Source organism: Dendrobates tinctorius, unplaced genomic scaffold, assembly GCF_039654945.1.
Source record: "Dendrobates tinctorius isolate UK_male_01 unplaced genomic scaffold, ASM3965494v1 ptg000046l, whole genome shotgun sequence".
In the NCBI taxonomy this organism is placed as follows: Eukaryota; Metazoa; Chordata; class Amphibia; order Anura; family Dendrobatidae; genus Dendrobates; species Dendrobates tinctorius.
The window spans coordinates 46,664,956-46,691,510 of record NW_027361714.1 but is presented as its reverse complement, the minus strand read 5'-3'; the positions used below and the strand labels follow the sequence as shown (position 1 = coordinate 46,691,510).

Sequence of the window (26,555 nt, the reverse complement as noted above, 5' to 3'; positions counted from 1 at the left end):
GGCCAGTTCTCCTACTTAATCCAGATTAACTAGGTTGGGGCTGCATTACAAAAAGGTAAAAATTAAAAAAAAAAAAAAAAAAAACTCAGGCAATTACATAATGTCACCTCACCTGTCTAATAATTTACCCCTTACCACATTATCTTAAAGCTGACCATACTCATATGATAGCTAGTGTTCAATCGCTCATTTTACTTCAGCTATTTACACCTGACAGTGGTTTAGCTCCTGAGTACGAAAAGGGTCGAGCATTAAAATTCTGTCTACCTGACCCTTATGATGTCTGGGGAAAGTTGAAAGGTTCCCTAAACACATTAGAATGTTGCCCAATATCTGTTATGAACGTAACACACACAGGTAATGAAAAAAGAGAAGCAGTACTACGGGGAGACGCTGCACCCACACCCAACTGGTCCCTGTACAGACTAGAAAGACCCTAGCCGCACAACTCAAAAACACCACCTCAGACCTAGCTCCCTAAAACGCCATGAAGGAGTTTCTTGTACCTCCTGAGAAACAAGGGGGGAGACCGAGACACACTGCCAACAAGAGGTGAGGAGGAAGATATGAAAACCCAGAGTGAGAAAATTAGTACACATTCATATATTCAGATAGAAATGGAAAGCTATAAAGAGCCAAAAATAAATGTAAAAAGAATAACCTCCCTGAAACCTGAAGAGGTTAAAGGAAGAGGAACTGGGAAGGAAAACAAACAGACTCACTGCAGGAATTCAACTGGTGTTTACCATACAAGGGAAAACCCCTTAGCTGGAGGGCTGGAACTCCTAAACCCAAGTGCACCTAAACGTATAGCCAGCAAGGAAGTGCAGTGAAGAGTGAACATATAACACCCAAACCAGAATGTGATAAGGCAGACCAAAATGGAAGAATGGAAAACGCACTGAGAGGAGAAAACCAAATAGGGGGGAACAAAGACACTTGGAACCATCAGCATTTGGTCAGGGAAGAATAGTCAATAGCTCAGCAGACAGAGGAACCAACCATGGAGCAACAGGTCAGCGGGTCAAATCCCCAAACCGAGCCATAACATCTACTGGTTCAGTCAACTTTAGACTAGACTAATGTGTATGGAGGCTTTTGCTCTCCCGATGTTCTTCTGAATTTTTTTGGTCACAGTCACTTATAATATGGCACAAAGGCTATTTAGACTCTTAACTAGCCCACTGCAATCACTCCTTACCACGATCCATATATTTGAAATTAGCACGGATGCACCAAACAATGTTAGAAACAACATATCAGGAAGCCCCATGGAATATGGGAGTCCCTGTGAGAACCATATAGTGCACTACAACTCCCAATGAAATGATAATGTTTATTAAGAAATAATCGATAAAGCATTGACTGAGTCACTGGCTTTGTAGAGGAAGGTAGGTATGTGTCACTGCGCATGCAGCAGTCAGTGATGTGAAACCGGAGTGTTTTTTTGCTTCCAGCACACAGTGCTGAGAGGCCATGTACAGAGTTTAATGGGCCGGTTTCATGTGAGCACCCACAGGGAGGGAGGGTTCTCACCGTACCCTTTTCCCTGCAGGACCTGCAGGTGTTTGAGGACCTGCAGTGATGTCATGATCACATGACCAGTACATGTGATTATATACCTGGACCTATGGTTCAGTCTGTGTGGTGCTGTGGAGAGAAGCTGTATGTCCCACAGAAGTGACGATTAAGAGTGGTTTTCCCCAACAGTGTGCAGGAGGACCCCCCACCAAGGAGGACTGAACTATATGCTGTAATTTTTGTTTGTTTTTTCTATCGTGCCCAGAGGGCTGTGTTTTATTTTAAACACTGTGGTTTATGCTGCATACAATAAACCCACTGGTGCTTTCAAGTGCATGTGCTCCTGAGTCTGCCTGAAGGTTTCTACCAAACGTGGCGACTCCTCACAACACATACATAGTAAATTCAGATGCATCACAACAAGTTGGTCATGGATGAAAAAAGGCATGGATGAACCCGAACCCACATCTAAACAAGGTTTTTTGTTTTTTTTGTTTGTTTTTTTAGAGATATACTGTACATACTGTACATTGGCCAATAAATCAAAAGTATAGTAAGTTATAAGGTATATCCTGAATCATATATAAATATATACCTTACCCCAAAATAATGAAAGAGTGTTTGTAAGCACATGATATATAGAAGGTATGTCTTTCCTAAAGTAGTGTTTTCTAATCGCACCAATGAGTACATAGATAAAGATGACCAATAGCTCGATAAATGTCTATATATAGGAGATGTATCTAATAAAGCCAGTGTTCAATGGCCTAATTGATAACATGGCTCTCAAAGAGAATGGAGGTCCACAGGAAAAAAAGGCTAGAAGGTATATCCTATTTAAACCTAAACAATAAATGAATGTGCTTAACAACAGTAATACCTAGGTGGACATATAAACATAAAGTAATTAAAGTGCTAGTGCTAAAACAGAGTAATAAAATAGTCATAGAATCGTAGAGTTGGAAGGGACCTCCTGGGCCATCTAGTCAGAGTACAGTGTATAGAGTCATAGTTAGGAAAAGCAATCAAAATAATCTACGTACATTGTAGCAGGTTCCATCACCACATGTGCCAGGGCCCAACTTGCGTTTCTCCCTGCTTCTTCAGGGTGCATGTATATAGGAGAGGTAGAGGTATATGGTATACAAAAGGGGGTTAAGCCAATCAAGAGCATCATGGGGCGCACACGCACTTGTCCTGGCACTTGTTGTCATGGTGCCTGTGCCTTGCGTGCGTTCCACCTGCCCTGGGCGGATGGACAACACCGCATTAACAGGCAAGCTCTTCATGTTTAAATCCCTAAGGTCTATGTTGCCCTTATCATGTTTAATTCTCTATATGCTAATTTACCCTCATACTGGGACATACGGGTGGTTAATATTGACTGCATATGTAACTTATTTCCGTCTAATAGCTAAGTAGTTTGGCTCTTGATTGGCTTAACTCACCTGTATATACCATATATCTCTACCTCCCCTATATTCGCGCCCCCTGAGCTAGCAGGGTGAAACGCCAGTTGGGGCCTGGCACATGTAGTAACAGAACCTGCTATAATGTAAGGAGATTTTGAGTGTTATTCCTACTATTATTCTATACGCTATGTTCTATGACTACTTCATTACTTTGTTTTTGCACTAGCACTTTAATTACCTTATGTTTACAAGTCCACCTAAGTATTATTGTTGTTGAGCACATGCCTTCTTTTAATGTTTAGGTTTAATTGGGATATACCTTCTAGCCTTTTTTGCTGTGGTCCTACATCCTCTGTGAGATCTACCTAATAAATTAGTTTATTAAACACTGGCCTTTTTGCATACATCTCCTATATATAGAAATATTTATTGAGCTATTGGTTATCTTTTGCCATGCACTCATTAGTGCTATTAGTAATAAACACTACTGTGGGAAAGACATTCCTTCTATATATTATGTTTTTACAAAAACTATTTTCAAGATTTTTGGGTGGAGGAATATATTTGTATATGATACAGGATATCGCTTATAACCTATTATATTCTTCATGATTTATTGAAAAATGTATGTACAGCATATCTCTAAAACACTTGTTTAGATGTGGATTTGTGTTTATCTCTGTGCCTTTTTTAATCCATTGAGGACCTTGTTGTGATACATTTGATTTAACTATATACCGTATATACTTGCATATAAGCCGAGGCACCTAATTTTGCCACGGAAAACTGGGTAAGCTTATTGACTCGAGTATAAGCCGGGTATGCATTGTCCCCTGTCCGTGTCCTGCTATGTGTGGCTTCCCCTGTTGCATGCGTGGCTCACTCGGTCTCCTAGTTGTATGCATGGCTCGGCATCCTCCTCCTTGTATATGCAATATTTTGGAAATATTCCCAGAATTCTAAATGGAAATTCTGGAAGATCTATTCAGAAATATATGAGCAGAAAGAAGGATATTGCATGAATTGAAAACATCTAAAATTTATCTTTTTATTATACTTTTATTTTAAGTTCGTGAGGAACAGATGAAAAGAAAATACAAGTGGGCAATAAATATATTTTATATTTGTGACTTGTGGGTCCTGATGTAAAAATTGTCATTATGTAATGATTTAATGTGCCTACAGTGTACAGCACAGGGTGTCTGATTGATGTGAGGAGCTGCGGCTACATAGTGACAGTGACACATACAGGACATGTAGATAAAGGTTGTTGTATGCGGCTGTCACAAAGTGCGACTGAATTGGGTCACATTGTCGCCTGTGAAGTACCACAACAAGCCAGATACAAAAAGTCAGGACCATTTAGATTTTTTTTTTTATTATTTGATAGTCACGGTACCTTTCTGTTCGCAATGTTACCTTATTCATTTTGATGCAACGTAGTGGTGACATACAGCTCGGCTCAGCGTCCTCCCCTGGCCCCTGTCATACTCGCCCTCCCCCTGGCACGGTCTCTGCAAATCCCTGCATCTCTCTTGTCCCGGAGCTGTCAACATTCCTGAGCAGAGCAGTCACATGACACCGCTCTTTAAGGTAACGAATATGTGCTCCATGCCTATGGGAGTGGAGACTCGTGCATATTCATTACCCTAATGAGCGGTGTCACGTGACCGCTCTGCTCAGGAAATGCTGCCAGCTCTGGGACAAGAGAGAAGCAGAGACCGCGCCAGGAGAAGTGTAAGTATGATGTGACAGCCACCGACTCCTGCTGCTGCTCCCCCTCCCACTTTCTGGACAATGACTCGTGTATAAGCCAAGGGGGGGCGTTTTCACCACAAAAAAAGTGCTGAATATCACAGCTTATACATGAGAATATACGGTATGTGTTTTATTGTTTATTTCTTAATAAACCTTACAATTTTATTGGGAGTTACATTGCACTACATGGTTCTCCCAGGGGCTCCCATGTTCCATGGGGCTCCAAGATATGTTGTTTCTAACTTAGCTATCCCAATAGTTGTAAGTTCTTATGGCTTACTATTTCATCGGCCTTCACTATTAAAAGATCACTGTGCCTCTTTAATACCCTCACCAATGTCTCTTACTTATATATTCCCAGCATGATTAGCAAGAGCATACACTCATATATTTCTTTGGCTCTCCAGAACTGCGGCCTCATTTTAGTATTACTTCTGAAAGTGACCCAGCAGACCAAGATGACATTGAGGTCGAGGAAGACCCTAATGGACACACGACACACCAGACCAGCGAGATACCTAGCGCAGTGCATGAGGATAATGTGCATACCTCTGGAGTAAGCACTCTCAGTTCCACTGTGTCTCATGAGTCTCAGAGTGCTCACAGATCTCTTAATATGCAATTGGGGAGACTTAAACTTGAGTCGAACAGGTAAAAAACCTCTAATTATAACTAGACATCAACATGATTTGGCAGTAAAAAATAAATCTATCTTTCTATAGTATCTTGGGACTATATGAACCCTTTAAGATCTTTTAATTTAATCTGTTTTTGAATTACTTGTCTATATAATGTGATCTTTTGATGTAGGCTTCTAGAGGAACTGTTACAGAAAGAGAGGGAATTCCAAGTATTACTACGTCAGGCTATTGAAGAAAAAGATCAAGAGATCAAACGACTTCAAAACCAGACACAGCCAATAAGTAAAAGAGCTACCATGTCAAAATTGTGTATACATGTAGACCCCAATTCATCATTGACTTTGCACTTTTTTTTCTCTAGTTTTGGGTCTTTTTTGTTAGCACCCAATTCATTATTGTGCTTTTACCTTTCTTTAAGTCTGTTCTATATGTGATTGCCTGTTCTTTTTTTGTTTTGTTTTGTTTTATGCTTCGTGGGCAGAGTTTAGCGATTTCCAGATGTTTTTAAATGATTCATTAATTGAGACTTTTTAAAAAGGGTCAAAATTTGGCACCAGTCCAATGAAATTCCCCCTGGGTGTGGCTGATGACATGGCAGAAACGCTCATTCATGTGATAAAACAAACAGCTGGGAGTCCCAGTGTTATCAGTATATTCATTTATCCTTCCTGCCCTAGCCATTACCTATATATGTGCAACTATGAACTGCAGCATGGCGGACACAGCAAATAACAGTGCATAGCAGGGGAACATTTCTAAGATTTATCTCAGCCCTGGAAAAAATATAAAACACAACCAATTGTGGAACTTAAAAATATTTGAAGATTTATTGATTAAAATGTACTTTGTTCGCTTCATGGGACAACCCCTTAAGGGTTAGGGAAAGATTGAATAGCAGCGGTGCAGCATCCACTCCTCCAAAGCTCTGCTCACCTGGCAATTGTAACACAAAATTGTGCTCCAATTGGTCACAGCGGTTGGTGGAGTCTTGACCACATGGGGCCAACTGCACCCTTTGGCCCTACCGCAAGGGTTCTCCTTTCTTGGAAAAAAAATATGAGGAGGATGTGTGATTCTAAGGCTGGTTTCACATTTGCGTTTTTTAGCGCTGGAAAAAAACGCATACCTGCGCATGCGTTTTTTCCCCTATATTTAACATGGGTGCGCATACCTGCGCGCTGGTAAGCGCACGTATGCGATTTTCATGCGCTGCGTTTTTTTGGGGTGTGCGTTTGTATTTTCCAGACGCAGCATGTTGCATTTTTTGGCCCTGCAAAAAAGCGCATGCGCACGTATGCGCACGTTTTGCGCTAAAAATGGCCATTATAGCCTATGGATGCGCATACGTGCGCACTGGCATGCTCATGTATGCGTTTTTTTGCACATGCGTTTTTTTTTGTTAACCATGGAATTTAGGGGTTTGGGTTAGAGTTAGGGTTAGTTAAGGGGGTTTAGGGTTAGGGTCAGGGTTAGGGTCAGGGTTAGGGTTAAGTATGGTTTGGTTAAGGGTTAGGGTCAGGGTTAGGGTTAAGTATGGTTTGGTTAAGGGTTAGGGTCAGGGTTAGGGTTAGGGTCAGGGTTAGGGTTAAGGTCAGGGTTAGGGTTAGTTAGGGTTTGGGTTAGGGTTAAGTATGGTTTGGTTAAGGGTTAGGGTCAGGGTTAGGGTTAAGTATGGTTTGGTTAAGGGTCAGGGTCAGGGTTAAGGGTCAGGGTTAGGGTTAGTAAAGTCATGGTTTGGGTTAGTGTGAGGGGCCACCTAATGTTGGAAAAAAACGCAAACGCGGTAAAAACGCACTAAAAACGCATACAAACGCAAAAAAACGCGGCAGTTGTATGCTTTTGTAGGCGTTTTTTCAATGCGTTTTTTTGCGGGAAAAACGCGCTGCAAAAAAAAGCAAGTGTGAAACTAGCCTTAGCTGATTATGACAAATTAGATTCCTGTGATTCTTCCTATTAAATAAGACCTAGTCGTCTTTGCAGAAAAGTGTACCTCAGTAATGTTAGCTTTAAAAAAAAAACAAAAAAAAACTTATGGGTCAGATAATTTTTGCTAAACATTAGTCACCAATTTATTTAGAAGGCTTTTATAATCTACTGAAATATATTAAATCGGCTTCCAATTTGTATTTAGTAAGATAGTGTCTTTTTCTTTCTAAAATGTGATACTTTAACTGTAAAATGTACAATTATACCTCAGATGTCTAACAAGTTAATTTCTGAAACAGATATCCCTGGTATTTCAGTATCCCACATAAAATCCCCCAGTGCATGTAGTGAAGACCTAGAACTCATCTACTGGCTGCAGCAACATCAAATCGATGAAGATTCAATAAACAAGGTATGTAGCACATCTACTTGACTTTACTTAAAATTCACACATACTCCGTATATAACTCTGCAGGGACATTTCTGAGTTAACAGCTGCACAGAAAGTAAGCAGCCCTCAGAAAGTTAGAGAGAGCACCAGGATGTTTACACCAGTAATAATGCTTCCTGCTCAAGTGGTCAAATCACATCAATGCTGGTAATTGTTTGTAGCTGCATTTCCACTGTAACAATAGCTAATTTGTCAGCCCAGTTACAGGATCAATTAGCAATTATTTAAATAAGAGTAATAAAAAAATCCAATACATCCTATTTAATCCCTCTGTAACTGCGGCACAAGACTCCCGGCTGTGGCCCTCATGGGGATTGGGAATGAGGACGTCCCACTGTACATTCACCTGACTGAAGCCAAAGATTGTCTGCAGCGTCCTGGTCACTGAAACAGGACATCCTCCGATGACTGGATTATTAATGTGTAATAGCTAAATGTTAAAGGGAACCTGTCATCTGTTTTGGGAGCTATAAGATGCGGCCACCGCCTTTCAGGGCTTATCTACATCATTCTATAATGCTGTAGATAAGCCCCGACCTGCAAGATAAGAAAAATAAGTTTTATTATACTCAACTGGGGGGCAGTCTGGTACGATGGGTGTCGCAGATGCGGGTCCGGCGCCTCCTATCTTCTTGCAACTGGCCTCTCTGACCTTTCCTGGCGCCTGCGCACTGTAGTACTTTACTTTGCCCTCAACAGGGCAGGGAAGTACGCCTGCGCAGAAGTGCAATGCCGGGAGTAGAGTTGAGCGACTTTGGTCGGATCGGGTTTCATGAAAAAAAAATTTGTTGCAGATGAAACTCATCCGGACTAGGGCAAAAAAAGTCGTAGTTTGTCCAAAACCCGACCCCAATGCAAGTCAATGGGGAATACAAGTTGGCATTGAGTGGATGAATGTCATCCGCTCAATGCCGACTTTTATTCCCCATTGACTTGCATTGGGGTCAGGTTTCGGACGAAACTCCGACTTTTTTTGCCCTAGTCGGACGAGTTTCATTTGAAACAAATTTTGTTTCATGAAACCTGATCCGACCAAAGTCGCTCAACTCTAGCCGGGAGCGATGAAGCAAGCAGGAGGGCGGCATGGCAAGAAGATGGGAGGCGTCGGGCTCGGACCTGCGACACCCATCGGACAGCCCCGCCCCCCCGGGTGAGTATAATAAAACTTATTTTTCTTATCTTGCAGGTCGGACCAGGGGCTTATCTACAGCATTATAGAATGCTGTAGATAAGTCCTGAAAGGCGGTGGCCGCATCTTATAGCGGCAAAAACAGGTGACCGGTTCGCTTTAAGCAACTTCGGCATCCAACCAAATGAGGTGACAGATTGTATGCAGTCAATATGCTTCTGTGACATTAAGCTGAGGACATGACAAGAATGACTTATTTGGGGACAATTATCAATAGTATCACCTTTTGCTATGCTAGTTTTAACAGCAATCTGTCTATTTACTGCCATTTGTATGGGCAGCATACAGTGGCATGTAAAAGTTTGGGCACCCCTGGCCAGGGACTCCACGCATCCTCAGTGACGTCAGTGGTAGTCAGTGAGGCTGCGCGGAGTTCCCGGCTGACCGGAGGGGAACTGACAGCATGGGAAAAAGTTCAGAAACTTTCCCACGCTAATCAGTTCATCTTCGGTCAGCCGGGGCGCCTGCTCAGAGATGAATTTCATTCATTCTGCAGTGGTTTACAGCGGGGCCGGTAGCATTACCACCGGTCCCCGTTGTAAATTAGTTAACCCCTTGTGATGGATTGCAGCGGGGGACCTGACTGAACGGCAGAGAGGTATGTATATTGTTGGTATTTTATTTTTTTTACAGAACAAGGGCTTTTTTTGGATTAGCAGAATAATAAATTTAACTTTGTGTATTTCATTAAAATAATTTTTAATTAATGTCTTTTTTAACCCTTTAGTATTCTAGGGTTAATAATGGATAGGTGTCTTATTGACACCTCTCCATTAACCCGGTTTAATGTCACCTTTCAATAGCAAGGTGACATTAACCCATGAGCCACCGCTAAAGGCCATGGGAATTGAGAGGCTAAGTGCGCCTTGCATGTTATAGATGCGCCTTTTCTGGGGTTGCTGGGGGCAGATTTTTTTAGCCAGGGGGGCCAAAAACAATGGTCCCTCTCTAGGCTATTAATATCTGCCATCACTCACTGGCTTTCCCTTTCTGGCGGAGAAAATTGCGCGGGAGCCCACGCAATTTTTTTCTGCGATTATAGCCAAAGGGGGTGATACTAGGTATTAACCATGCAGAGTGTACAAACTTTTGCATTGACCTATTTTCCTTTTTTGTATTTTTTAAATATAAGAGATCAAAATATAAATTTTTTTTTTGCCTTAAATACAAAAGAAATGTGTCCTCTTGAAATTTAGCACTTTTAGAGATCATTTCATCTTCAACTTGAAGATTGAACTTGATGGACCTAGGTCATTTTTCAACCTATGTAATTATGTCACTTGCTTAATTGTTCACAGTAACATTAATTTTGGCCAAGGGTGACCAAACTTACATGCAACAGCCACAGACAGCTTGTAGCAAAACTTACATAAAACATTGTACTGTTTAGCTACTGCTATGAGTACATGAGAAGAGTTCTTCATCTCTCTCCCCGCAGTGACTGACAGTTTGCTGTGTATAATTAAAGATACAGAAATCTGTTAAATCAACCTGAAAGGCGAAAAAAGTCAGAGAGTGCTTTGATTATTAATAAATCAATCTCATGACCTTTATTTCCAGCAAATCATTTTAGCACTTTAAGTAGCCAAGTGACATAACATTTTTGCTCAGTTTTGGCTAAAAGGAGTACCTGTAATTTGCTGCTCTTTTACATGGCTCCAATATATTAGAAAGTGTGAGAATTGCGTTAAAAACTAACAGTATATATATATATATATATATATATATATATATATATATATATATACAGTGTATATATATATATATATATATATATATATATATATACATATACATATTGCCTTAAATTGTCCGTTATCCACTTCCGTCTGGATGTCCCCGAATTCCACAATCCACAGCGCCGCACAGGAAATACGCCGATCTCCATTTTGGAACACTCAAGTGATGCCGCTCGAATCCAGGACGCATTTGCGATCCAGGCCGCCGCTGCGATCTCGACTGCCGCTCGGATCCAGGCCGCCGCTGCAATCCCGACCGCCGCTGGGATCCCAGCCGCCGCTCGGATCCAGGCTGCCGCTGCGATCACGAGGCTGTGAAAGGGGTGTAACGAGGGGTATAATGAGAGAGTGTAATGAGGGGGGAGTAATGAGAGGGATGCCGCCGCCGGACCCCCACCAGGACCCCTGCCTGACTACACGCGCTGGATCCAGCCACTGCCTGCCTACCCACCTCCGTGCAGTCACAGCCGGCAGGAAAGACCGTAGCTTGAGGCCTGTGCTGGAGAATGGGTGCGGCCACCCTCTGGTGGCGCCGCACACCATCTCCAGCACAGGCCGCAAAACACCGAAAAATAGTTAATAACTACAGGTAATGAAAGTGTCACCATCTACAGTATGATGACCACTATCCTGAGTAGCGATACCGATAAGTGGAAAAAAGGTAGCCCTAATAATAACAATAGAATTGTAATAATTAATCCAATTATGGGAGAAGCTAAGTCAACCCTGTAAGGTAAGCATCCCACCTAAATGTGATATCCCACACCAATATCAACTAGGGACATATTTTCACAAAATTGTCAGCAGTCATACAAACAAATAGTATCAAAACCAAGATAAAATTGATCAAGGGGTCATAAGGGCCAAAAGTGGTTGAACACAAATACTAAATTCAGTATTCATCCCTAAGAAACAGGTGTTTAAAAACTGATAAACAGAAGAGATATCCTCATAATAACAAAATCACAGTGATGATATATAAAATGAAGCAGCATTTGTTGATTCTAGGTGGTTATATCGAGTAATCTGGGTCATGGCATGGGTTCAATTACCCTATGAACTTTACTTTCTCATCTATATAAAAATACAGTGGTGATGTACAAAAATGGAACTATCTTAGCTATTTGGATGGTGTTGATAAGGCAGAGTCAATGAAGGCTGTCATCTTTTTTCAGTTCAATATGTAGGGAGGATACAGGATATCCCTACAAGCTGACATCTAGAAGGCCCTACATTTCCAAAGACTCTTACCCTTACATGAGCAGTCCACAGCTATTCCTTTAGTAAACTTGGCCCTGTTCATTTCCTATGTGCCTCCCAATGTGTTTCCCCCTTCAATAATTCATCAAGGGAACTGCTTTACAACTCAGAAAAGTCCATAGGGTAATTGAACCCATGTCTTAATGCAGATTACTCAGTGGAACAACTTGGAGTCGACCATTACTGTTTCTTTTATATGTCACCACTGTGATTTTGTTTTTATGAGAACATCTGTTCTGTTTATCAGTTTTTGAACACATGTTTCTTACGCGTGATGACAGAATATACTATTTGTGTCCAATTACTGTTGACCCTTATGACCCTATGTTCACTTTTGTCTTGGAATTATGGTTTTGATTCTATTTGATTGTATGACTGCTGACAGAAATGGTGAAAACATGTCACTGGTTGATATTGCTGTAGGATATAACATTTAGGTGGGATACTTGCGTATCTGGGTTAAGTTCGGTTACCCCACAATTGGAATTATTATTATTGCCATTCTATTGTTATTAGAACTACCTTTTTGTCCACTTATTGGTATTGCCACTCAGATTGGTAATCATAGTAGGTGACACTGTCAATACCTGTATTTCTTACCTACTTGTCTTCAATAACTGATTTTAATTTTTTTTAAATTTTAGTTTTATTTAATAAATGTTATTTTTTTCAAAGCAATTCTCGCACTTTTTGCTATATTGGACCTTGATTGTAGGGATTTACTCTATATTTGTAGAATTTTGCTATGATTAGTATGCCCTTACATAGGGCAACAAATTAAGCTGACAGACCGCCTTTCTTTAATATGCCACCATGTGGTTAACATATACTGTCAACAGCTTATTGCACCAAACGTTACCCCAACTTTAGCAATGTTGGTACCGTAGCCATGCTCTTTTTGTATACATTTCATGTTTTATTTTAAAATGTGTCCAAAATACATAACACTTTTGGTGTTTGATGTTAATCATGCCATTATCAGAATTTCGGCACATTTGTATAGTAGATCTCCTCTTTGCCTATATAAGCATTTCTGCTGCTAGCTGGAGAGAAGTCGCTTGCCACCATGACGAAGGGTAGGTTCACATCAGCATAGAAAAAGAAATCTGTCAGAATTTCATCCAGAAAAGTGGATGATTTTTTTTTTTCCACTTGTCATCCGTGTACAATTCATTTTTATAGTAGCAGCTATTAAAGGGGATCTGTCACCCTTTTTATCCCCTATTAGCTGCTGGCATAGACATCGGGGGCTTATCTACAGCATTCTGTAATGCTGTAGATAAGCCCCCGATGTAACCTGAAAGAGAAGAAAAACACGTTATATTATACTCACCGAGGTGGGCGGTCCGATGGGTGTTGCAGTCCGGTCCGGCGCATCCCTTCTTCATGCGATGACGTCCTCTTCTCCGGTCCTGAAATGGCTCCGGCGCAGGTGCATTGCTCTGCCCTGTTGAGAGCAGAGCAGAATTCTGCAGTGCGCAGGCGCCAGACCTCTCCCGACGCCTGCACACTGCAGGACTCTGCTCTGCCCTCAACAGGGCAGAGCAATGCGCCTGCGCCGGAGCCATTTCAGGACTGGAGAAGAGGACGTCATCGCATGAAGAAGGGAGGCGCCGGACCGGACCACAACACCCATCGGACCGGACCGCCCACCTCGGTGAGTATAATATAACGTGTTTTTCTTCTCTTTCAGGTTACATCGGAGGCTTAGCTACAGCATTACAGAATGCTGTAGATAAGCCCCCGATGTCTATGCCAGCAGCTGCAAAGCCAAAAAAAGGGTGACCGATTCCCTTTAATAATTTAGGCTGATTTCACACTTGCGTTGGGCAGAGCTGCGGAGGGCTGCTTACTTCCTCCGTTAAGCCCCCGCCCACTGCCACACCTCTTCTATTCAGCTCTGCCTATGTCTTCCTGCGTGCCTATCTTTAACATTGGGTTGGGTACGCCGGCCATGCGGATGCCTCCGCTTGCGTCGTTTGGACGCTGCGCCAAACTGCTTCGAACACATGTTGCATTTTGTTGCTGTCGGCTCAGCGTCAAAATAACTCATGTGGAGACATCCGCATGACCTGCTTACCCAATGTTAAAGATATGGTATGCAGGATGTAGGCAGACATAGTCGGAGCTGAATGGAAGAGGGGCGGCAGTGGGCGGGGCTTAACGGAGGAAGTACGCAGCCCTCCGCAGCTCTGCCCAATGCAAGTGTGAAACCAGCCTTAAAAGGACATGTACAGTTTCCTAATGTTACAGAACTGCAAGTATCCTTAAAAATCGGATGCTATACTGTGTGCTCTGTATGGAATCCAATTTTTTTAAGCAGCCATAGTATTGAATCAATGAGCCTCATCTGATTTTCGGAGGAAACTAGTACATGTTGTGATTTTTATTTTTTATTTTTTTTTTCATATTGATTCGGTCAGTGAAAAAAATTATTCACCTGCACTGCCCCATTGAATAACATTGGTCCTATTGCTGTCTGTTTTTTCCACATACAACACTAAGGACGAAAATACGGTTGTGATAATGAGCCCTGATTAAGAGATTTAGGCTATGTGCCCACGTATGCAGAAAATTTCTGCTTCAAAACCGGAAACCTTCCCAGAAAACGCGCGTTTTATATTCGCACGTTTTCCACGCGTTTTTGATGCGTTTTTTTCCGTGCGTTTTCTGACTTGGAAAATAGCAAAAACGCGGACTTTTCCACAAAATTAATGAGTATGCTGCGGTTTTGAACGCTAAGCGTTTTTTGAATGGAAAAAAATGCATCAATGTGCACAAAAAGTGCGGAATTCATTGAAGGGGATGCTTCTTTTATGCGTTTTTGAAGCGTTTTGACCAGGACAAACGCTTCAAAAACGCTTAAACGCTTACATGGGCACACAGCCTAAGGCTGAGTTCACACGTGGCGTTTTTTTCGCGTTTCCGCGGTGGTTTTAACCGTGCGATTTTGCCACGAAAACACAAAAAATAAGCATCCCATGCATTCCTATGGGATTCCACAATGCTGTGCTAATGCTGCGGTTTTTACCGCGGCGGAATCGCTTTGCGATAAAAAAACGCAGCATGCTCATTAATTTTGCGGAATCGCGGCGATCCCGCACCCATAGGAATGCATTGTTCCGCTTACTTCCCGCATGTGGCTGTGCACACCATGCGAAAAGTAAGCAGAACAATTGCGGATGGTACCCACGGTCCAGGGGGAGAGGAGACTGTCCTCCGGGCTTTGGGTACCATATCCCTGTAAAAAATAGAATTTAAAATAAAAAATGGTGTTATTCTTACCTTCCGACGTCCCGCGCAGCCTTCCCGCCTCTCTCCACGCTCTCGTTCCCAGTAATCCTTTGCGAAAATGCCCGCGATGACGTCCGTTCTCGTGGGATCGCGAAGTCTCGCGGTCATTCGCGCGACGTCATCGCGAATTACCGCGAGATGTCGCGATCCCGCGAGAACGTACGTCATCGCGGGCATTTTCGCAAAGGATTACTGGGAACGAGAGCATGGAGAGAGGTGGGAAGGCTGCGCGGGACGTCGGAAGGTAAGAATAACACCATTTTTTATTTTTTTTTATTTTTTTACATTTTATCTTTTACTACTGATGCTGCATAGGCGGCCTCAGTAGTAGAAAGTTGGTCACACTTGTCAAACACTATGTTTGACGAGTGTGACCAACCTGTCAATCAGTTCTCCAAGCGATGCTACAGATCGCTTGGAAAACGCTAGCATTCTGCAAGCTAATTACGTTTGCAAAATGCTAGTTTTTCCGCGGGAAAATTGCGGGAATTTAAAATGCGATTTTCCCGTGGAATGGAATTCCGGAACTCTCGTGGTAATTTCCGCGAGAGTTCCGCTACGTGTGAACTTAGCCTAACACATGAATGAATTATTATATATAGTAGACATACATGAGGATCTATGAGCACCAGCGTTTACATGGATATACATAAAATCACAAAAATAGTTTAAATATAGCAATGAATATCGTATGATTTAATTAGCGTTCGTTTAATTGTATTTCTTTTACAGTGTTAATTGAGCCATAGTCACAACTTTAAAGAGGTTTGGTGGGATATTACATTGATGGTCTATAATTTAGGCCATTAGTTTCAGTAAACCTGTTGATGAGAAAATAATGCATATCTTTTCACTTATTTTAATGCATGTTTACTTTTAGTTTCTGGCAGAAGACTATACACTGGAGGACATACTGTGGCATGTTACCCGCGATGACTTAAAATCCATGAATCTAAGGTAAATTGTGCAGCATCATTGCATATGTGGACACTGAATTATTTCGAAACCTAGGATATCCGGTAGAGCTATTGTTAAAACTGCCTATAATGAAAATAATAATTACCGTATATACTCGCGTATAAGCCGAGATTGTCAGCCCATTTTTTTGGGCTGAAACTCCCCCTCTCAGCTTATACGTGAGTCATATACCGGGGGTCGGAGGGGGAGCGGGGGTGTCAGATCATACTTACCCCCCGGCGCGTCTCTGCAGGTCCCCTGCTTCTCCCAGCCTTCCTTCAGCAATCACTTGGTACCGCTCATTAAAGTCATGAATATGCGCGTATTCATGACTTTAATGAGCGGTACCACGTGACCACTGAAGGAAGAAAGAGCAAGAGACGCAGGGGCTGCAGAGACCGCACCAGGAGAGGGGGTAAGTATATGCAATATTCACCTATCCCCGATCCATTGCTGCGCGCCCCTCTGTCAGTGACGTTCAGGCAGCAGAGGCCACGATGACATGGTTAGTGCGCGCCGTGCCCTCTGCCTGAACGTCAGGGCATCGGGCCCCCAGCAACGAGGTGATTGTCACTTCATTTTTTTTAATTTGCGGCAGCATATGGGAGTATAATCTATGGAGCATCTTATGGGGCATAAACCATGGAGCATCTTATGGGGCATTTTATAGGGGCATAATCTATGGAGCATCTTATGGGGCACCTTATAGGGGCATGATCTATGGAGCATCTTATGGGGCACCTTATAGGAGCATAATCTATGGGGCATCTTATAGGGGCGTAAGCTATGGGGCATCTTACAGGGGCATGATCTATGGAGCATCTTATAGGGCATTTTATAGGGACATAATCTATGGGGCATTATATAGGGGAATAATCTATGGAGCATTTTATGGGGCAGCATATGGGGGCATAAATTATGTAGCTTTTTATGGGGGGCATAATCTATGGCGCATCTTATGAGGACATAATCTATGGCGCATCTTATGAGGACATAATCTATGGCGCATCTTATGGGGGCATAATCTATGGAGCATCATCTATGGAGCATCATATTGGGGCATCATCTATGGAGCATCTTATGGGGCCATAACCTTTATGGAGCAGCATATGGGGCATATTATTCTATGGAGCATCTTATGGGGCCATTATTAACCTTTGTGCAGCATTATATGGGGCGTATTTTGTATGGAGCATCTTATGGGGCCATCATCTGTATGGAGCATCATATGGGGCTCTTGATTCAATATGGATATTCAAAAACATTTAACCTACTGATGTCTCAATTAATTTTACTTTTATTGATATCTATTTTTATTTTTGAAATTTACCAGTAGCTGCTGCATTTCCCACCCTAGGCTTATATGCGAGTCAATAAGTTTTCCCAGTTTTTTGTGGCAAAATTAGGGGGGGTCGGCTTATACACGAGTATATAGGGTACCTAGTGGTTAAGGAGGAAATCTACAATGAGATGGTTAAATTGATTATCCAGTTGAACAACTGCTTGGTAATTCAGCAGCATAAAATATGGCTTTCTCCGCAGTTGCACTTAACTAGAGTAAGACTCTTTAAGCTTATTTTAAAACTCTTGCATAAAACTTGATACTGACTTCCCTTCTCTAATCTAAAGCTTCCCATACTCATTAGACTATTGTTGAAGGCACCCAATATCAACGGGTTCTGCCAACGGTTTAATGTATATGGGGCCGCATGCCAACTGATTGTCGATTGGACATGTATGATTTCGGACTGCTGATTTGTATTGTGTATCGGAAATAAGCCTTCAGGCATGTCTGTTTTTGGCTTTCCCATAAAGAACACAGGAGTGCTCAGCCAAACAGGAGCTCCTGTGTATGGGAGAGACATCCAAGATGGCTGCTAGCCAAATGATTAGCCGAACGAAGCATCATTCAGAGGACTGCCATCTAATGTCTATGGGAGCCTTTACTCACTTTTTTACAAGTTAAAAATTAAATACTGACCCACCACTCTACTGAAACCTTGACAAAGTCACCAATTAGTTAACTGTCAACAAAACTTCACAAGATTACTATCACAGATTTGTGATTTCATACTCATCCGAAGTTTCTGTAAATTGTTCCTTTTTTTTTTTTTTCCTTTGAGGCCTCGATAATGATTGTCTCTTATATTCACAGGGGAGGAACTTTATGTGCACTCTGGAAGGCTATCATGGACTTCAGAGAGAAGCAGTCTTCTTGACATCTCCTTGGACTTGTTTCCCGAACCGGAATTCCTGGTAGAGACACTGCTGCACTTTATCCCAGTGTTTGTTCATCAATGTGAGATCATTGTATAATCCCCTGTACGTTTAGTCCTGCTGCCTAATGAATCCTCTGATAGGACTATGGAAGGTAGTACAAGATAATGTAGTCTTAATATTTCAAGCTGTACATACAGTTCTTCCATTTTACTGTAAAGTGTGATTGCAGATTCTTTTAACTGAGGAATGACGTAGGGAATCAAACTTTTTTTTTTTTAAAATGTTCTTTGAAATGTGAGCCTTCCTAGTATATTTTTTTTTATTTTTTTTAACGCTTAGAAAATGAAAAAAAATCCTATGATCTGGTGAGAGCGTGGGATTATGCGACTGTGTGATGGTGACATTTAAAGGGATCGTGTCACGTGAAAAACCGCTATTAACCTGCAGATACAGGATCAATCTGCAGGTCAATAGCTTTCTGAACCTGCCTGGCGCCCGCACTTAGATCAATGCTGCCGGGAAAAAAATAACTTTATTCCCCCTGTCAACATTCGGCTTCCAGTCATAGGGGTGGTGCCAGCAAGCTCATCAATAGAGACGGCTGTCAGTCAGTCCGGTGGCTGTGGTTACAGCTGCTGGCACCACTCTCGTTGAGTGTCCCAGGACCAGGGGCTTTTTCCCTGTCCCTAACACTAGGGTGCACCCTAGCTCGCCCTGCTCCCCAGATTACTTTTGATGGTGAAGAACCCGGGCCACGTACATTGCCTTAGCTCCTGAATCCGCCCTAAGTCTTTACCCTTCCCCCACCCAGGTAAGAGGGGAGTAGTAGTGTACCGGAATACACCAACCAGACTAATAAAGTAATGCGAACAGGGGTAGCGAAAAATACCAAACATGCGAATATACTCACACAGATAACAGAGGAATGCACCGAGGATTAGAGGATGGAGTTAAACCAAAGTAGGAGAAGAAAGGGAATAATCACACACTCAAAGCCTAGCAACAGTCACAGATAAATCCACCAAACGCCTTTTCCAGTAATAACCACCAACAACCTCCAGCCATGCAGCATAAGTTACTCTGGCTATGAGTGCTAGCCAGGGCCCAGATTATATAGGAGATGGGATTGGCTATCAGTGCACAGCTGAGAGCCCTAACGTTCCAGGTGCTCTCAACTGAGCAGATTATTCCCTGCACTGCTAAAAGAAATTTACATGTTTTAATATGAATGTTGAGTGCTTCTATACAGGGCAGAAGTAGGAGAAATCAGACGCTGCGGTCTTCTGTTTCCTCTCCGTTGTGGTAAATCCGTGACAGTCGCATCTTTATAAACAAGCAGTGACTGAAACTGTGCCGACACCACTTCATGACTAAAACACGAACGTTAATGGGAGGAATGAAGTTCATTTCCTCCCAGCAGTGTGGCTCTAAGTTCCAGCACCAGGCAGGTTCAGTACACTATATCTGCAGGTTTCCTTTACTTTTTTTGTTATTCCATGTGCTGTTTTTAGTGAAGTTTTTGCCTAAACGGGAGTTATTTTTTTGGATAAGCATGCATTTGTTTTTCACTTCAACAGTATCAAACTGTACCAGTTCAACATTCCGTATGTGCATTGGACCAACGTTGGCTTGTTCTAAAGCTATTGTGACATTAGTCTCACTAATAAACCTCTCAAAAACAACAGTTTCTTTCATTGGATTTTTTTTTAATCTTTTTACTATACATTTCAAACCTACTGAGCAAAAAAAAAAAACAAGATAAAACATATAATCGATGTAAAAGCTGCAACATAAGTTTTCAGAAAATGCCATTATGTAAAAGAATTGTGGTATTAGGTTATATAACATCTGGACTGTGATTTTTGGCTGAATTCATAGTCCGTCACTAAGGCAACATAAACATAGTGTCAGATTCCTTCTATGGTGGTACCGTATGTAAGAAACTTGTAGCGTGGAGGTATAAATAGGTGTACTGATTTGATTATGTTCACCTTCATGTTTAACCAAGAGAGTGTACACCAGAACCCCTTGAACGGATTACCCACTTTCAGATGATATTCTGCACCAGCTGCAGGTAGTTAAAAAAAAAATAAATAACAGATCGAGCTGTACTCAACTTTCGCGGGTACACAAATGAGTTTCCACTGCTGCCGCCCAGTTTTGAAATTGACTGCAGCAGCACTGATGTCACTTCAATAGCACAGAAACCAGTGAACTCGGCGGCTCTGAATGTGACAGAAGAGTTCCTTCAATATGTGAAGAAGTGCTGAGCTCACAGATTAGCTACCGGACTGTCAGTGTGATGTCAGCGTTGCAGCCAATGCCATACATATGGATCAGAGGTGTAGATTCGATAGGGATCTGAGGAAGTCAGTGCAGTGTATTTTTTTTTTTTAAAAACAGCTGCAGCCTGGTCAGAATCCTTCAAGAGACCACCATATATATTTTATGCACAGTCCTAGACTATTTAGCCTGAGAAAATTTACAAATTTTCAATTTATATTAGGGCTTACTCGCATGCCGAGATTTAAATAAACCGCACAAGAATGCAACATGAATGGTATTCATGTGATGCCTGTTTTATTTGGTGATCAATTCATTATTTTGGACAAAACATGGAATTTTTTATTTTTGGGACCGTTGATCTGCAAAATATAAAAAAAATGCATAGACAATGTATCAGATAACAAAAACAGACAACATGAATAAAGCCTTACAGGTTTATTCCCACAATATCAATAATAGCGCAGTATCTAAAAATCCTAACATAAATAAAGTTGTTAAAATACCTTCCATTTCCAAAAGTGCCAGCTGCTGTGGCTATCAACCCCTGAATACCACATGTCAGAGATCTTTGCTCACCTGGTTGCTTATACATACAAGTGCACAATTCAACATGTGAGAGCATGATTTATATTTACAGGTGCTTCTCTCAAAATTAGAATGTCATCAAAAAGTTAATTTTATTTTAGTTCTTCAATACAAAGTGAAATTCATATATTATATAGTCATTAATTACAGAGTGATCTATTTCAAGTGTTTATTTCTGTTAATGATGATGATTATGGCTTACAGCCAATGAAAGCCCAAAAGTTATTATCTCAGTAAATTAGAATAATTAAAAAACACCTGCAAAGGGTTCCTAAGCACTTAACCCCTTTGTGACATGCGCCGTACTAGTACTGCTCTGCGGGAGGTGCGATTGTGCCGAGAGCAGTACTAGTACAGCGTCGCGATCACGCGGGCTCACTCTGTGCGCCGCGGCTATCGGGTGCGGGTATCAGCTGTATGTGACCGCTGACACCCCGCAGCAATGCCCACGATCGGTGCCATCACTGATCGTGGGCATTTAACCGCTCTGATGCCACTGTCAGTAGTGACAGTGGCATAGAGAAACATCACGCAGGAAGGGGGCTCCCTGCGTGATCTCACCAGAACACGATGCAATCGCGTTTTGATGGTCTCTATGGATACCCCCAGCACCAAGATGGCTGCGGAGTCCTTCCAGGTCCTGCAGGGAAGGTGGCTTGTGAGTGCCTGCTGAGAACAGGTGCTGACATGCCTCCTTACCTGCCTGTCAGATCCTGATCTGATACTCTGCTGTGCAGTGTCAGATCAGCGATTTTATATAACATAGTAATGTCCCATACTGGGACAATGTAATAAAGTTAAAAAAAAAAATATAATGTGTAATAATATTTTTTTTTTAAATCCCGAAATAAAGAAAAAATATATTTTACTAATAAATACATTTATTTCTGTAAATAAAAAAACAATAAAAGTACACATATTTGGTATCACCGCGTCCGTAACGATGCACTCTATAAAACTGTCCCACTAGTTAACACCTTCCGTGAACACCATTAAAAAAATAAAAAAAACAATGCTTTATCATACCTCAAACAAAAAGTGCAATAAAACGCAATCAAAAACACGGCTGTAAATACAAATGGTACCGCTAAAAAGTCATCTTGTCCCGCAAAAAGCAAGTCGCCATACAGCTCCAACAGCAGAAAACTAAAAAAGTTATAGCTCTCAGAATAAAGCGATGCAAAAATAATTTTTTTTCTAGAAAATAGTTTTTATTGTATAAAAGCGACAAAACATAAAAAACCTATATAAATGTAATCATACTGACCCGAAGAATAAAGCTGTCTTACCAATTTTACCACACGTGGAATGGTATTAAAAAAAAGAAAAACTCAATTCCTGAATTGCTGGTTTTTGTTCATTCTGTCTCACAAAAATCAGAATAGAAAGTGATCAAAAAAAGTCATGTGCCCAAAAATGGTACCAGTAAAAACGTCATCTCGTCCCGCAAAAAACAAGCCCTTGCTTGACTCTGTCAGCCAAAATATGAAAAAATTAAAGCTCTCAAAATATAGTGACACAAAAACTAGTTTTTGCAATAAAAAGCGTCTTTTAGTGTGTGACAGCAGCCAAACATTAAAACACGATATAAATCTGGTATCGCTGTAATCGCAATGACCCGAAGAATAAAGTCACCTAATCACTTAAACTGCACGAGGAACGGCCTTAAAAATAAATAAAACCTATTCTTCACATGCTGTTGATTTTTTCCTTCAGCCTCCCAACGATCGCAGTAAGGCTCAGCGCACATTTATCCTGCGCTATGCGTTGAGCGCTAACACTGGTGTTTCCGTGTAAATCACTGAAATACGTGATTCAGACAGAATGCCCGACGGAAAATTCCCTATAATGAGGCAGATGGAGGCACTGTGGATGCCATAGCACCTGTGATCTGGAAGTGTCAATCTTTTTAGGATTGCATAAGAGTGCCGTCGGCCACAGTTTTGTACATTTCTGAAAAGAAGGGAACCGCGGAACAGAGGCCAGACTGAGTCCAGAGTAACTCTGCTGCCTCACTATAGTGAATGGATCCTTTGCAGGTTTCATCTGAATCACGTCAGCCAGAGATTTAGATGGAAAACCCAAAGTAAGTTGTCAGCGTAGAGTGCCGGATAAATGTGATCCCAAACGTTATGTAAAATGTTCCCAATAAAAGCTTCCACTCAATCCACAAAAAAAGCAAGTCTCCACTCAGATCTGTCATCCGTTAATGGAAATATAGGGGGGCTTCCACGTTACTGGTAGCACAAAGGCTCTGGAAAAGCAATATGGCTTCTCACCCTCCAAAAGAAATTCAGCAAATTCTCCGCTCCCCAATCCAAATGCCCTCCTCCATTTTGAGCGCCAGTGTGCCTAAACAACATATAGCGTCCACATGTTTGTCATTTCTGTAGTGATGAGAGCCCGCCAAATTTACATGTGCATGTCTCCAGAAGCATGAGCTAAGCATAATGTACTGGTTATTACGGCGCACTACTCATTACAACGGCAGTATGCAATTTTCACGCCGCAACATGCACTGCTGCCTGTTTCTGGAAAACACCCATGGAGTTAAAATCGTCACTACATCTTGTGGTGTGACAGGTGATCGCGTGGTTAATGGGAGATATGTCACATGGAGGGATGCTCCCTGCGATGCAACCCGGAGTATTTTGCCTATAGTGTACATGAGCACTAAAGATGTCATTTAGTGCACTGGGTGCGGAATGTACTCCGTTTTGCCTGAAGATGTGTATGTTCAGAACCTGTGGTGAAGTCCTGACCATGTGACCAGCTCATGTGGTCCATACCTCACCTATGGGTGTGGTTACAGGGCTATGTAATTAAGGTGTTTGGCACATGTGAGAGAGACTGTGAGGAAGTCTGGCAGAGTGTGGACAGACTTCCATGTGTCCAGGTGCGACACTACAGAGAGTGGTCTGTGTTCCAAGGAAGGAGAAGCCTTCCTGTGTCTGCGGCTGCAGATAGAGCGCTGCTCTGGACATTGCCCTGACCTGTGTGCACAGGACCTGAGGGAACACAGCCCAGCTAAGGACTGTTTATGTGCTGTCTCTGGTTTATGGAGTAATAAACCCTGTGAAATTTTAAAGGAACGTGCCTCATGTTTGACTCCCTCCGCACCTAAGCGAGTCGAATCCTTACAATTGGTGGAGAATGCGGGCAGCGATTCCCAGGAGCACAGACGGTATGGAAAATCGTGAGTAATACTGACCGAGGTCAGAGGAAATGACTGTATGGAGATTTGTGGGATGCCTATGAGGAGAAGAGGTACCCGAGAACCTGTGTGGCTGACACCAGCAGGTAACGGACAGGAATCCGTGTTGCACTGACTAGTGTCAGTGAGAGACTGTGCTTGTGTTTTTTTTTTTTCCCTTTTCCTCGCTTCTCTGCAAAAAAAAAAAAATCCTGAAAGTGCTTGCTGTGGCTCAGTACGCTCACGAAGGTCTCGCAGCGCGGGGACCTGATGTTTTTTCTTTTTGGGATCTCCTATTTGAGCATTGGTAGCAGACGCTGTCTGTCTACACCATCCTGCTGCAGCTTTATTGCATATGACTAAGCGGATACAGTAGTTGTGGCTTTACACAACTATTAAGGGTGAGTACCCTGTATTATGTCCTTATACCCATTATACCTGCACTGGTAAGGCCCTATGGGCGCGCTTTTGTGGTTTTTTTCTTCCTTTTGAGGGAAACAAGTGGCTTCCGGTGGATCGGCGGGTCCACGAAGACGACGCAGCTGGAGCTGCAGAGACACCAGCAGCTGCTTGTGAGCGACGGCAGGAGCTGAGGCAGTGCCAGAAAGAAGTGGTGTCGTGCTTAAAGGGCCAGTACCAGCCTGAAGAAAAAAAAAAACTGTACTGTGTGAACTGTGGCCTAAGAGGTTCTGCAGGACAGACATGGGGAGTTCCCGAAAAGGGGTGGAGTCCCAAAAGGGGGCGGTGGCCCAAATCGGGGTGGTAGCCCGTAAAGGGGTGGAGTCCCAAAAGGGGGCGGTGGCCCAAATCGGGGTGGTAGCCCGTAAAGGGGTGGAGTCCCCAAAGGGGGCGGTGGCCCAAATTGGGGTGGTAACCCAAAATGGGGTGGAGTCCCGGGAGGGGGTGGAAACCCAAAGCGGGGTGGTGGTCCAGAAAGGGGCCAAGTTTGAAGAAGTGACAGCACTGGGTGACTCAGTAGGTACGTCTGGAGTACCGCAGTGTATGTGCAGGTCTTTTTCAGAATGTGGAATATCCTTTCCAGGTAGTAATGACGGGCCACAGATGTGTACAGTGATGCTGCACCGGGAAGGAGCCTTTGGTCGGCTGGAATCAGAGAATCAGGTGACTCTGACAGGAACTCCTCTCACTTTCTCTCTGTCCGAGAAAAACGTCAGGGTTCGCTGTAAACACGGGGTCACGGTGAACTACGCAGTAGACAGAGTAGTGTTTGAGGGGACCAAGGGTGGTGAGTGCCAAGGTGGAGGGATACCACGGGACTTAGTCTATGCCTGGGAGAGGGGTCGGGACTTTGTTCTGTTTGATGATGTTTTGTCGGACGATGGAGATGCTTCGACTGTGGGGCCAGCGGACACTGAGATAGTGATGGCTCCTGACATGGACAGGTCAGAGGTAGAACTGACCAGAAGAAAAAGTACAACTGCCCAACTTAAGGACCTGACGTCTCGTGATATGACGGATGGTGGGCTGGGAGATGAGACGATTGTGAGTAGCTCGGTCAGTGAACCGACACTACAGTGCCCCTTCTGGCTGGATGGAGAACGGGTGATGGGATTGTTAGACCCTGGGAGTCCGGTATCTGTGCTAAAAACCACTCCTGGACGTTCTGTGTTGCCTGGGACGGTGACGAGAGTGAATGGCTTTGGTGGGGACGATAAAGAACTTTTGACAGCATACCTCTACATTGACACGACTGAGAGTTCCACGTACCATGTAGTGACAGTAGACCCAGACTTACAGTATACTATGGTAATAGGGCGGGACTTAGAAGCCCTGTGGGACTGGTGGACAAAAGGAGAAGTGTCTGTTGATATAATGTGTATGGGAGGTAATGGTGTGAAAAGTCCGCCTCCTAAAGTTGACAGGCCTAAGTTAAACATGACCAGAGAGAACAGTGCGTCGGCCCCACTTACGGACATGATGTCACCTGACGGGTACCAGAGAGAGACTGATAGTGGTGTGGTAATTAAAAAGAGTGGACCTGACACCCGAACAGAGAGCAACATGAACATTTCCCATGCGGTGGGGTGTGACACAGGTACCAGGCGTGACTGTAATATGTTATTGCCAGTAGCAACCACTAGGGCTGAAGACAGTGTTTGTCA

General features: G+C 42.7%; 1 protein-coding gene across 2 annotated transcripts in view; it reads left to right on the top strand.

Annotated features, from left to right (window-relative positions):
• Nucleotides 1-20,050, top strand: part of MAP3K5 (mitogen-activated protein kinase kinase kinase 5) — a 339,184-nt gene extending 319,134 nt beyond the window's left edge. Inside the window, exons 26-30 of one of the 2 annotated variants that reach the window (XM_073575888.1) lie at nucleotides 5,099-5,342; nucleotides 5,502-5,614; nucleotides 7,576-7,670; nucleotides 16,072-16,148; nucleotides 18,304-20,050. In XM_073575888.1, the coding sequence (XP_073431989.1) occupies nucleotides 5,099-5,342; nucleotides 5,502-5,614; nucleotides 7,576-7,670; nucleotides 16,072-16,148; nucleotides 18,304-18,367 (593 nt within the window). In that variant the 3' untranslated portion in view covers nucleotides 18,368-20,050. Of the gene's footprint in view, nucleotides 1-5,098; nucleotides 5,343-5,501; nucleotides 5,615-7,557; nucleotides 7,671-16,071; nucleotides 16,149-18,303 lie in introns of both variants that reach the window. The other variant, XM_073575887.1, reaches the window with a different exon arrangement.
• The last annotated feature ends 6,505 nt before the right edge of the window (nucleotides 20,051-26,555 follow it).